We start from the raw sequence: 13409 nt of genomic DNA on the forward strand, positions 1-13409 counted from the left end.
AGTAACCGTAACACAACCTTCTCTATGTATTGCAGGTGGAGTGGTCGCAGAGTCCCCAGCCCATGGAGGTGCGTGTGCGCTGCCTACGGGCAGTCAGGGACAAGCTGCCCAGGGGCCTCTACAGCCTCAGTGTGGCTCTTCAGAGCCGTCTGGGAGGCCCCGCCCTCACCTGGTCCTGTCTGAAGGAGGAGCAGTGGGCTGGGACCACAGAGCCCGTGGAGCACGGGGGCCACTTCTACGACACAGAGCTGCACGTCAACCAGAGCCTGTTCACCGTACGTAAGCATCACAGGGATGGGGACTGCTCCTCCGCTCCAATCGGGTGACAAACACATTTAGTTTAGCCCCCCATCCTGGCCTTCCTCTATTGAGAGTAATGTGTTTTTATTCAGGAGGGGAAGGACAGGATGTGATTTGTGGCGATGGGAGTTCATTCAATAAGACCCTCTTTTATTGAAACGATGCTCGGGGAAGCCGCTCAAGAAATAGTTCTTGAGATATGTGCAATGATGGAGGAAAAAAATAAAAAACATATTCTTCATCTGAAAGCAATTCTGACACTGAGGGGCTCTGGATTAAAACACGTTCACTTCCAAGAGGGGGAAAAGTCTTTGACATGAAACCCAATACTGAATTAGCTAAATACTATCTTTAAAAACAAACAGGCGTTATCTGTCAGATAAAAAAATGACAATGCACACATGCGGTATTGAAATAACGGTTACAGCACGCTGTAGGTTTAATTTGTTTTCCACCGCAATAATTCCAACTTCTCTTCTTTCCAATGGTTTACTCTTTGGCTGCAGTGTAGGCTGTAGATTGAAAGGGGTTATGAAAATTTATATTAAACAGTAACTGTGTATATGAGGATGGAGAGACATTGTATTAAAATATGCCAGTGAGAGCCTCTAGGTTTGACTTGGGGGAAATCCAATATGAATAAAACAGCAACTTTTCAAACATGACATTTAATCCATGCATGTAAATCAAAAGAGAGATCTATTATTCATTTATATAAGGGCATAGTGTTTTATTGGAATGAAAATGAAGTACAAATGCACTGAAAAATGTAGTGTATTTTCCAGAAGTCTATATGAGCAGCCATCATGCAGTATGCCCAAGACTAAAGTAGGCCTCTACAGTGATATTTTTAGACGTGGAACTTGGCAAATGAAACTATTTCCACTGTAACACCCTGGATAAAGTCTTGATACTTGTTACTCAGTTTGACTAAAACATTTCACTCCAAATTCTATTGAACGTTATTAGTTCAGCTGCGTTTTCAGAGGATGGTTAGCATAGCAGTAGCATGTGCCACAGTTTTAGGTCTTCTAAGTATTTTTTATTTAACCTTTATTTTAACAGGGAGTCCCATTGAGACCAAGGTCTCTTTCACAAGAGAGCCCTGTGAACATTTTACATTTTTAAAAGGGAGCCCTTCGAAATGTAACCTAATCCTAAATCATCTCTGTACTGTTCAAAGCACTTGTTGGCACTACAACAACAAATGCTAACAACAATAAAAATGTCAGATGGTGGATGATGACCAGAAAGTCATGTTTATTCATTGCTATAAGATGCCTGATGCAATGCTGATACCAACATATGAAAACTATAAAAGCTAATCCACAATTTGTTTCCCTCCTGATCCGTTTTTCCAAAGTGTTAAGATGCAGAAGGACTGTCTAGATAGTCAGTGTTCCAATGGCAACTCTAAAGGGCCTTATCGCATGTGGCCACTGTCAATGCACTGCTACAGTAGGTGGGCGTATTCATCAAGCCTCAGTCTCCTGATTATATTGTCTCAGGCTCCATCTGACATAAAGAACGGCGTAAGCCACCGAAACTGAATGCGGACTTCGCTGGGAAAGGCTGTAGGATCTGATTCAGAGGTATAAGGGTTTAAGTACGGCACTGCAAACACCTCGTGTCACTCTCAACCCTCTAGTCTCTCCCCAACCCTGGCTCTTATTTATAGATGTTGTTGTTAGCTGTGGAACCACTGCTGATCAGATTTGTCTGAGACTATCTGGATTGGCTCGAGTGTTATTCTCTTTGCCCACGTTATCGTGCGATTTTGGGAGTGTGTTTGCGGTGCCTTCTGAGAGGAAATGAGGAATTAGCAACAGTAGGAGGAAGCCAGGAGCTTATTTTTGTTTTTGGTTCCCCTGTTCTTTGTGTGTGTGTTTGGGGTTCGTTTTACCAGGAACACTGCACTTCAATTTGATCTGTCTTAAAGATTCTTGCGAGGAGGCTGCACACATGAAGGGTGTCAGGCCCACGGTCTTAACACAGTGTTTACTTCAAGTGGGTAGAAGCATAAGATCCAACATCTTAATATTGAAGGGGAGGAAGAGGATGGAAACCATGGCATGATAAACTAAATCTTTGGATTTTCACCCAATCTTGTCTTTTTTCCCCCCTCAGCCCTTCATCTTTCTTTTTTCCAGTCATTGTTCTAATTCCTCAACTTTTTTCTTCTCCTTTTTTTCAGAAAGAAAGTGTTTTAAATTAATTTCCCAGAGACGGAGGAACAATAGATAAAATTCTAAAATTGAGTCATCTTGTGTGTTAGTTTGGACAGTCGTTTTTTTCCCTCTTTTTCCTCCTTTCCTTTTTTTCTCTCCTTTCAAGATTGGGGCAGCAAATATCAGTCTGTTTTTAATGAAATGTGATAGTTTAATGGTTTAATAGGCAGTTCCACCAGGCCAAGGCACACTGGAACACTGGACCATATGTTTCTGTTTGCTGCACCACCTGAGAAAGCCTGTCGTGCATCTCATCCAGGCCTGGCAGGCTCTCTCAGGCAACTGTGCCTTCCGCTCCCTTCTCTTTCTCTTTCCTTACCTCCCGCATCCCTGTTTATGTGGCTTATAGTTCTGTTACGGTAAATGAACAATATGAAATATTTTTCAATATCCATAATATGCAATATTATGCCATAAATTGTGTCTTGAGTCAGACACTTCCACCATCATTTCTCTCAGGTAGGTACCAAAAGCAGATTAGCGGGGGATACACATGATTTATGTGATAAAACAAGTCTTCACCGTTTTCCATTACAACTAATAGAGGGATGAAATATTCCCCCCTGGTGATTGATGAAGTGGCGTGCTCCTCGTTGTCAGTTCATTTTTTAAGCAGAAGGTAAGTCTACTGCTCTCTGGGTAAATAAGAGTCCCTGTTTTGTCATCTGCGAGCACAGCCCAAACTGCTCTACTTGCTGCTGCATGCGTGATTTTGTAACGTGGCTCTCAGTATGTTAAGGTCATGGTACGCATGTTACTGTAAAATGTACATACTTGGGTTCACAGGGAAATTAACGTTAATATCTCCAGGGTGTCCGCAGGTCCTTAAAACTGTCTTAAGTCTTAAATTAATTTATCTAAGATGGGATGATGAACCAAACATTTTTGACACCAAAGCAATTTGACTGAAAGCAATTTTGCTTTAGTCGGTAATTTCGCTTCTGGCTCTCACTCCCGCTCCCCCAATTGCACATGGCGTAAAGGGAGAGAGGCATTCTGATAAGCGCAAGCATTGACTATTGACAAGTTGAGCAACATTTCAAAATGTAATTTACACAGTTTTTAAAACATCTACTGTTACTGTTATTAAAAAAAAGAGGAGAGTCTCAGCTTTATGTGAGTATAACAATTACTTCTCAACAGTCAATATAGAGGAAATAACGCCGCTTTACAATCAAGGTATGTAATTGAGATGATTGAGCGCACCATTTGTGGTGAATACATCAAGTAGCCTATGCAGGCCTACCAATGGAAGGTTTTCTCAGGATGTTACATTTACTGTTAGATCAGTTGCATGGCTATCTAGCAACAATATCATATTAAGAGTTAGCAATCTAGCTAAGGCGTTTTTTTGTGTTCCCACTTCCTCTGCCGGTATTATGTAGCATAGGCTATAGCCTAGGCCAATATTCACAAAAAAACATGCAGGCAAATTAATCTCGAAATATATATGATTATTCTGGATCCTATTTTGACATGTTTTACCTCAAGATATCCATCATGGATTCCCTGAACATCCCTGAGCACATTTTTCCATGTCTTTCTTGGCACTGGAAAACGTCAGTCTAGAGCCCTCCTGCTTAGCTAACTTGCTTGGAATTATAGCCATTTGATACCTGATTTACTGAATGAGGGAAGGACCTTGTTAACCTGGATCAAAAGCCTGCACACCCAGTGGCCTAGCTCTCCAGATGGAAAGTTGACCATTGTTTTGTACAGTAACAGTGCTGTATGTTTGACTTTAAGGCATTTCTTTCACAGTTGTATCGTTATGGTATTGAGGATCATTATAGTTGGTATTGGTATCGATGCCAAAATTCTGAACACTTAAGAGTTTGTGATCTAGCTAATGATTAGCCGGTTGGGATAGCCTAAACAAATGCATGCTTCAGCCATCTATATCCTAGCCACTATGCTACTTCATCCGTTAGGCGGCAGGAGAATGCCCATTGCTAAAATAGCACACCTGCCTGATATGAGCCATGTAGGCTATACCCTTTGGTGAAAGGTAGTATCTAAAAAATACTACTATTTTGCCAACATTGGCACATTTCTGGAGGGAAATATTAGTAGGTGTGTGGCGCGCCCAGACTCTCAACAATCGAAATGTGTTGATCACTTCCTGTCGCTCAGCTAACTCTCTCAAACCAGTCTTTATCATTTCATCTCTTCCCAAACCTTAGTTTAATGCCAACATTGTTGTGGGACCGGTTAAGACCGTTAATATAATCTATTGTAGGCTGTCATGCAGAGACAGTCTGCATAGCGTAACATGGAAAATAGATTAGTAGAGGACACAGAGGAGGATTTGGAGGAATGATGATCTAGGTTGTGGTTTGAGAGTTAACAATCTCCCCTGAGGGCTCCTGTCTTATTTGCCCCCCTATGTATGTGTGTGTGCATCCGTGTGTGTGTGTGTGTGTGTGTGTGTGTGTGTGTGTGTGTGTGTGTGTGTGTGTGTGTGTGTGTGTGTGTGTGTGTGTGTGTGTGTGTGTGTGTGTGTGCATCCGTGTGTGTGTGTGTATCCATGTATGTGTGTGCAGATCCTGCCTGCGTCGTGTGACATGCTGCCCTCCATGGTCCTGCTGTTCAGGCTGCTGGACCTGACAGGGGAGCGGAGCCAGGTCGGCACCACACTGGGCTGGGCCGCCTTCCCTGTCTGCCACGCCACCCTCACAACTGTCCAGGGGCGCTTCAAGACCCCCATCCTCAGGGGGCTCCCGCACCCCCACCTCGACCAGTTCCGCAAGATAGAAGGCCTTATGTCAGCCGACCTGGACAACTGGCTGTGTAACCTGTACTTCCAGGTGTGTGGGTGTGTTAGTGTGTGGGTTGATGGTAGCGTGTGTGAGGGAGAGTGGGCGAAGGAGTTGTTTCCGTGTTTGTGAGTGTGTGTCCATTTCAGTTGGGAATGTTGAGCCCAGGGGCTATGGACAGTCACCTGATTTGAACCATTATCAGAGAAGCTGGGTGGTTGGTATGAGGGGACATTATGTGTGGTAAATGGTTTTAGCTGAGAAATTGTAAATTGGCCCCAGATTGTAAATAAACCACATATTTACTAAACATATCCGGATGCATTTGAGGTGATGCATTGATCCAATTACTCAGCAGTTTAATTTAATTAAAATACAGAACAAAGGTTTCTCTATTTACAGTTCCTCTGCATTTTTTGTCCCAAGTGTATTTTTCCTATCAATAGGAATAATTATCGCAACTAATATCTAGTGGTTTTTAGACATAAAGGAGTAGCCGTACAGACAGTCATTATTGATGCATTGCAGTAGACGTGTAGAACACAAGTAGCAGTGACATCACCACTGTTATCAATTCTAAATGTATCATTGCATCATGCACTCATTCCCGCTCTGTATCCCCCCCAACCCCCCTCCCCCCTTTCCGTAATGGCTCTACAGGTGAGGAAGCTCCCCAGTGGCAGCTCCAGAGGGGATGAGGAGCACAGTGTCACCCTGCAGATCCCTCCTCTCCTCGTCCCCCCTTCGCCCCCCCAGGCAGGCCCAAGCGACTCCAGCCCCAGCCGGGGGAGAGGCGGCGTCAAGCCGTGTCACCGGGGGTCCCCTCTCCACCTGTCTGCCTCACACTCCTCCTCTGCCTGCTCCTCCTCCACTCTGCCAGGTAGGGCTCCCCCACCGTCACCCCCACCACCCCCTACTGCCAGCGGCCACAGTGGGGGACAAATTAAACCTAATGTCACAGACAGAGTGGCAGGTCTCCATGGCTGTCAAAGGAGGTGATTGTGCTCTGAGGCAGGTCCTTGGTGTTTATCATGTGCTATTATTAGTTACTATGTATTGTCAGTATTGCTATTGTATTGCTAGATATTGCTGCATTGTTGGAGATAAAAACATAAGCATTTTGCTGCACCTGCGATAACGTCTGCAAAATTGTACGTGACCAATAAACTTTGATTTGATTAATATATTTGCAAAATACATTTCAACCAGTTATAGTACCAGAGTGTATTACTAACATTGCCCATTTCAAATTAGATTGAACATTTCATTCCATTCTACACAACAAACAAACACTCATAACTAGAAGGATGTTATGCAATGGAAACTATGGAATAGATCAAATGTTTTATTAAAATGAGGAAACGGCTAGTTCTCTAGCAGGAACTCATATAACCTCTCCGTGCTCCATTAGCATATTCATATTTTGTTCTTCTGTGGATGTGGATGTGCTCAATGTGTTTGGGAAACAACAGATGAGAAAACCCCCAGCCTCATGCTGAGATAAAAGTCATAGGACATGTTGCATGTATTCAAAAGATACACTAAGTATGATTTGAATTCTAGTGGTAAGTTCGTACTGCACGCGAGTACAAGCAAACAACAACAACCACCTAAAAACACATTTCGTAACACTTGGTTTGACAGCACAATGCTGAAGCCAGTGTGGCTCACACATTTTTGTTCTCCTGAAGTATTTGGCATTTTTTAGGCAGAGAACTGAATCTCATGGCATGGGGTGTTTGTCTAGTACACAGCCTGTCCAGTTGACACCACAGCATTGTGAAATCTTTGAATAGTTTATTGTTGCCACTTAAGCTTTACTTTAGATATGAGGACTTGTGATTTATTATAACTCATTGATGAAATGGGAATCTCCTGGTATGGGAATGTCCTGGCACTACAGTCCTAGCCTGGTCCCAGATCAGTTTGTGCTGTATAGCCAACTTCTATGGTCCATTTGGCATGACAATGACCATAGGAGTTGGCTATACAGCTCAAACAGATCTGGGACGAGGCTACTAAAGTCCCTCTTCAGTACGGTCACATGGATGTGTTTCTCAGCTGAAAGGACAGGCAGGTGGAAAAGAGTAACATCGTCCATCTGTAGAGAGGAAGTGAATAATACCGGCCTGCTATTACCAATGATAATGCGGCCAGTTTCTCACTTAAAACACACTTCTCTTGTTTCCCCTGGTTTTCAGGTCAGGCAACATCCTGGCCAACGTCAGAAATCAAACATAGGCTCATTTGGTATTGATCTAGTACAAAGACGACCAGGCCTCTGTTATTAATACATCACTTTTTTTGGCAGGGCGCTCATCTTTATTTAACAGTCCTCGAAAAAGTTTCTGGGGTAGTGCTGGAGCTTTAAACATCAGACGGGCGTTTTAATTACAAATGAGTTGTGACAGGTCTGCTGGGTAGCAACCTGGCCCATTTTAAACGTGATGTCGGCTGACAGCTCGAGCCGTGTTCTCCGAGTGTTCTTCGAGCGCCTCAACATGTGGAAGAAATTGGTCTTTTACATTTCACAGCTTGTCACTTCCTCTGCAGTGCGACCCTTGACCTCCCACTGAGATCCTAACACCCCACAAGGGAAGTGTCCCCGACAAGAGCATTCTGGGAGATTTATGTTCTGCCACACAGGCAAAGTACCAGTCCTCCACACCCACCTCCTCTACTCTACAAAAAGAAAGAGGGGGGAACAACAGAGAAAATTCAGGTGAGGAGGTGGCTGGAGAAGAAGTGAACCTGATCCGTACCTTGAGTAACGGATCAAAAGGTGTCCCTCACAGCACCTCGCGGAGGCCCGTTAAGGCACCGCTCCGTAAGTCTAGCTGACGTTTGTGTCACATTTGCATATGGATCCTTTCACATTGCATTACTTCTCGGAGCGGAGTTATGATATTCAGATGGAGAGATTACGTCAAGCTCTGAGGAGAGAGATTGGATAGACAACTTTAACCTAGCCCACAACTGGAAATCAAATTCAGCGAGGAAAGAGAGGAACAAATTATTTCTGTTATCCAGCACTCTGTCAAAGTCGGGGGCCTCAACCATTTCCTTCCATTTGGAGGAAGCTCTCTGTTTTTGATGTATAGAGATTCCTTTTTCTTTCTGTGCGTGTAACGCCAGAGCTTTTCTCATTATGTGCTTCCCTCAGAATCAGGACAAGTATATGGAGACCTCTTGTCATAGGATAACACACACATAGTCTTACTTGACAGTCAGACTGAAAGTTGTGCGTTCCTGGGGCCTTAAGTTAATTAATCTCCCTCGCATTATCACAGCCCTGGATGAGGTGTCTATTACAGACAAGAAAGTGACTGACAACCCCATCCTTGATGACTATACCAAATAATAGATTTGACAAGTTTGGAGAAATTATGAAAAAACGCTGATGTATAACCATTCTTCACTGTTGACTTTGTTGTGTCAGAAAAGTAAACTTACCATATGAGAATCATAATCCGGTTTTACTTTGTTTGCTCCGTGCATATCGAAGTCTATTTGCCTTTTTGAACACACGAGAGTCGCCAGAGGCGGTGTGGGTTAACTGACCTTTCACATTAACTGAATGATCCGGTTACACTTGAGTTTGTTTGAATCCAAATGACTAATTAGATTAGGCCTGTGTTCTATGATTGCCGTCAGTGGATCAGTAACTGGATGCAGAGGATCAGAGTTGAGAGGGTTTAGTTTTGTGTTGTTGCTTTTCTCCCCCTCGTTTTGCCAATGCATCATACTGCATCATAATACCCCCCCTGAGCACAATTTCGAGGATTTTTCATCTGTCTCTGGAACGCTGCCCTGAACATTCAGGATAAAGGTCCCTCAGGGTTAGGGTATTGGTCATTCCATTCAAACTTTACCACTACGTTATATCGTTATAACCTTATATCTCTACCAGTCTGCGATGGTCCCCCAATTAATGTTGCACTGTCCATATTCTATATTGATGTTTTATTGTTATGTCAAAGCCTGTTTGTATAGATACAAGAGTAACCCCACAAAGTGAATGTTACAGATTGGGACAAACAGAACCCAAGGGGAACACTGTTTAGTTTAACCCCCCACATCGCATACATACAGCATGTCCTCTATGCTGATGAATGAACAGAGATGGAGATGTGAAGTGTACTTCAACAAGATCATTTTATTAATCACCGCTATAATATTCCAACATGTTATCCAAGCTTCAAGTGAGACTGCAAAGATCCGTGATCCTACTTCGAGTTGCGTCGTCGAGTAAACAATGTTACGTTCGAATAACCACATCGCTGTGAGTCGAAACAATCGCTGAATATAAAACCCCGCCACCGAATACCGGCAGCGAGGGCACTCTCGGGTAATCAATGATTCACTGACCTTGGCTCCGCGGTCAACTTTGGACCAATCACAGGGCAATTAGAAGCCCAGGTGAGTGGAAAGGGCTCGGCTGGTCGGCTTTCACTAGCAGTAACGGACTTCTCAGTGTGGTGGACCCGGGGCCATGTTTTCCAGCCGAGGTCTCTCTCGCTCTCTCTCTCGCTCTCTTCCAGCTCTCTCTCTCTCCCAGCTCTTTCTTTCTCTCTTTCTCTCTGTCTCTCTTCCCCACTCTGTCTGTCTCTCTCTCTCTCCCAGCTCAGAGAGAACCAGCTGGATAACAAGGAAGCTGTTGTTCTACCCTCGGAGCAACACTGGGGTTGTGGCAGCAGCCCTCCAAGTTCATGGACATAGCCTATAGCTGTCAACACTGTGCTAATTCTGGCCCAACACCATCTGAGAATCAGGGTTGGTGAATTAAACCCGAAGCTGCAGTATGGTGCTCTCTCTTCTCTCCTCTCTTTCTTTCTCTCTCTCTCTCTCCGTCCACAGCAGCGCTGGTGTTTTAACACACAAACAATGACAATGAATTTGTCCTCTAACAGTGAGTGAGCTTATATCAGACCTCAGCTGTACCGCTTAACTGCATGCCCGTCACTTTCTGCAGTACTTCCAACCCGTAAGCAAGGTACTTCTGAGTTTGTATTATTTCGATGTAACTACTTTGTTTAATATATTCTTATTTTTCTGGAATTCATTATAATTTTAGGACCTATAGCAAAAAATTATACTCATTGTCTGTTGAATGCATTTGAAAGTAAAGGCATGTTAAACACACCCAAGTTTGTGAATAATGTTTGTACATTTGACTACAAGGGTCATTGACTCAGTGCCATTCTGTTATTGATTCTCTTACACCTTCTCAATTTCAATCTCTGTCGGTCTCTGGCTTTTCTATGAGGAGACATTTTTACCTTTATTTAACAAGGCAAGTCAGTTAAGAACCAATTCTTATTTACAATGGCAGCCTACCCTGGTCAAACCCGGACGACGCTGGGCCAATTGTGCGCCGCCCTATGGGAGTCCCAATCACAGCCGGATGTGATACAGCCTGGATTCAAACCAGTGCCTCTTGCACTGAGATGCAGTGCCTTAGACCGCTGCGCCACTCGGGAGAACTTACATCTCATGTTTGACTTATAGTACAGTGACTGTCACAGTAAAAAAAAAAAAAAATGAATTCGGTATATACTGTAGGATCTCTTTAACAGAACATTTTATGATTTTGAATGTTGACAGCACACATAAAGACTTAACTATGCAAGCCAGAGTTAAATAGTTATGCAATCACATGACAGATCAGGGAAAAAATAACATATTCTTCACTCTGAAAATAACAGATATAAGCTTATTACCTCGTAACTGTAGGCATTCCTAATGTTTACCAGCAAAGCCCTGGTAATTAAGAACTACATCTGGGTTGGAATTAAATCTGATGTCAGTCTCCGAAACCAGGAGGAAGCTGAACAGTCTTGCCATTAAGTACACTTTAGCCGTCAGACGGATTTGCTGATATGTCGCCTATATTTAAAGGTTATTATTACTGATATATTTAATCCCGCAGCAAGAGAGAAAAATTATATCATCTCAGAGGTTTCTATATTTATTATATAGATGTGACTGGCTGCAGAAGAAGACGAGAAAAAAAGCGATGAAAAAAAGTTTCACATAGTGAAATTTTTACATGTATCAAGCTAAGGTTTACTTAATTAGAACCTCCAGGCAATGCAAGAACCCTTTTTTAAATTCTGTGAATGTTAATATGCTAAATAATGCAAAGCTCCGGCTCTTCAAGCATGAGACACACATCTGGCGGCTTACCATTTAAATTACAGCAAAAAAATGAGAGAGAGAGAGTGAGAGAGAAAAGAAAAAGGGGAGGAAAAAACACTTCAAAAGTAATTTTCCAAAGGAAAGAAGAATGGAGAAATGTATTACAACCAAATTTAATTTCTTTTTCGATTTTTCATCATGTCTAATTGCATGCATTAGAGCGTTCAGGCTCGGAAGGTTTGGCTTCTTAGATTGTGGGAGATGTGTGTGCAGGGACGTTTCATAAGTCTCTCTCTTTCTCTCTGAGGAAAATCAGCCTCTTAGACTTTGTTGCTTTTGCAAACTCTCCTGACAGAACAACGCAACAACTTTACTACCTGCCTCTGACTATGATCACTACACACCACACATGTGCAGTATGCACCACTGGAAGTGGGAAGAAATATTTTAACAATATTGCAATCATGTGTTGATTGTTTTATTTTAGGAATAATCTACATGATTTTGAAACATTATTTGGTAATTATATAGTCAATTATGCATGACGATTTTATTGATTGGTTGCTTAAATAAATGATGTCCTTTTGATTGATAAGAATAGTGATTTAACAAATATTTAAGAGTGCAACAGTGGAATTTGTATTTTTTTTATATCCCAATTTAAATTGTATTTCATTTTTCTTATTTGAGTTACTAGATACTGTATGTGACAAATAGGTGTTAGTCAATATGTAAGTTACCAGATATATAGACATGCTGTTTGTGTGTATATAATCATTGTTTCATCCTACTGTTTACTGACGGTTTGAGATATTTTAGCTCAAATACATTTTTTTCCCCCAAATGTTTTATTGCTTGTTTTCTTTTTTAACAACCTACCTGGTCAACTCCTACCAGCACTCCTACAGTAAGCAGAACCAGGATAAAAAATGTCTTCATAAATCAGACATAAATAATTATGTGTTACTGTACTTTCTCTCTCTTACTGTTGTTGCCAGATGTGCTTTGCTCATAAAAATAAAAATGAATCTTTCTTTTTTTTCTCTTTCTTTCACTCTTATATGGCAGGGAAGAACTCCACAGTAGTGGTCCCTGAGAAAATAGAGGAGATGAGAGATCCCTACACAGAGGAAGCAGAGACATGGATGCACTACAAGGTAACAATGTGATTTAGGAAAAATAATTTCTACCCCCCCCCCCCCCCCACACACACACACAAACCGTCTCCAGCCCTACACACACCTCCCGTCGTTATTATCTGAGATTTGTCAAAATATATTTCACACTAACAGGTATTTTTTCGGTCTTCAAAGCCAGTTTTGATCTGCTTGACAAGCCAAAGCAGCTGAAATTCTGTGAAATCAGCAATGCCAGCCAGGCCTTTTTATTGCTCCGAACACGCCTCTTCCTGAGCTACAGAGGACTTAAGCTAAATGAACCAAAGCCTAGTACGTTACCTGCCATACTTTGAAGTGGTAATTGCAGAACTACTTTTCTTTGCTGATCTGGCATTGCTGTCTCAAGTTCTGCTTTGCTATTGTGCCCTCCTTTGTTGTTGTGATGTTTTGTTGTGATGTTATTGTGGTGATGTTATTGTTGTGATGTTTTGGTTGTGATGTTGTTGTTGTGATGTTATGGTTGTGGGGTTGTTGTTGTGTTGTTGTTGTGATGTTGTTGTTGTGATGTTATGGTTGTTACGTTATAGTTGTTACGTTATAGTTGTGATGTTGTTGTGATGTTATGGTTGTGAAGTTATAGTTGTGGTGTTTTGGTTGTGATTTTGTTGTGATATGGTTGTGTTGTTGTGATGTTATGGTTGTGATGTTATGGTTGTGAAGTTATAGTTGTGATGTTGTTGTGATGTTATGGTTGTGAAGTTATAGTTGTGATGTTTTGGTTGTGTTGTTGTGATCATATGGTTGTGATGTTGTTGTGATGTTGTTGTTGTGATGTTTTGGTTGTGATTTTGTTGTTGTGGTGATATGGT

At 42.2% G+C, this 13409-nt stretch overlaps 1 protein-coding gene across 1 annotated transcript in view; it reads left to right on the forward strand.

The window, feature by feature from the left end:
* Positions 1-13409, forward strand: part of ofcc1 (orofacial cleft 1 candidate 1) — a 122369-nt gene that overhangs the window by 58143 nt on the left and 50817 nt on the right. The window contains exons 9-12 of the mRNA XM_038997223.1: positions 36-275; positions 5072-5335; positions 5945-6164; positions 12491-12579. Coding sequence (XP_038853151.1) covers positions 36-275; positions 5072-5335; positions 5945-6164; positions 12491-12579 — 813 coding nt within the window. The remainder of the gene's footprint in view (positions 1-35; positions 276-5071; positions 5336-5944; positions 6165-12490; positions 12580-13409) is intronic.

This window comes from Salvelinus namaycush, chromosome 7 (genome assembly GCF_016432855.1).
Source record: "Salvelinus namaycush isolate Seneca chromosome 7, SaNama_1.0, whole genome shotgun sequence".
NCBI lineage: Eukaryota > Metazoa > Chordata > Actinopteri > Salmoniformes > Salmonidae > Salvelinus > Salvelinus namaycush.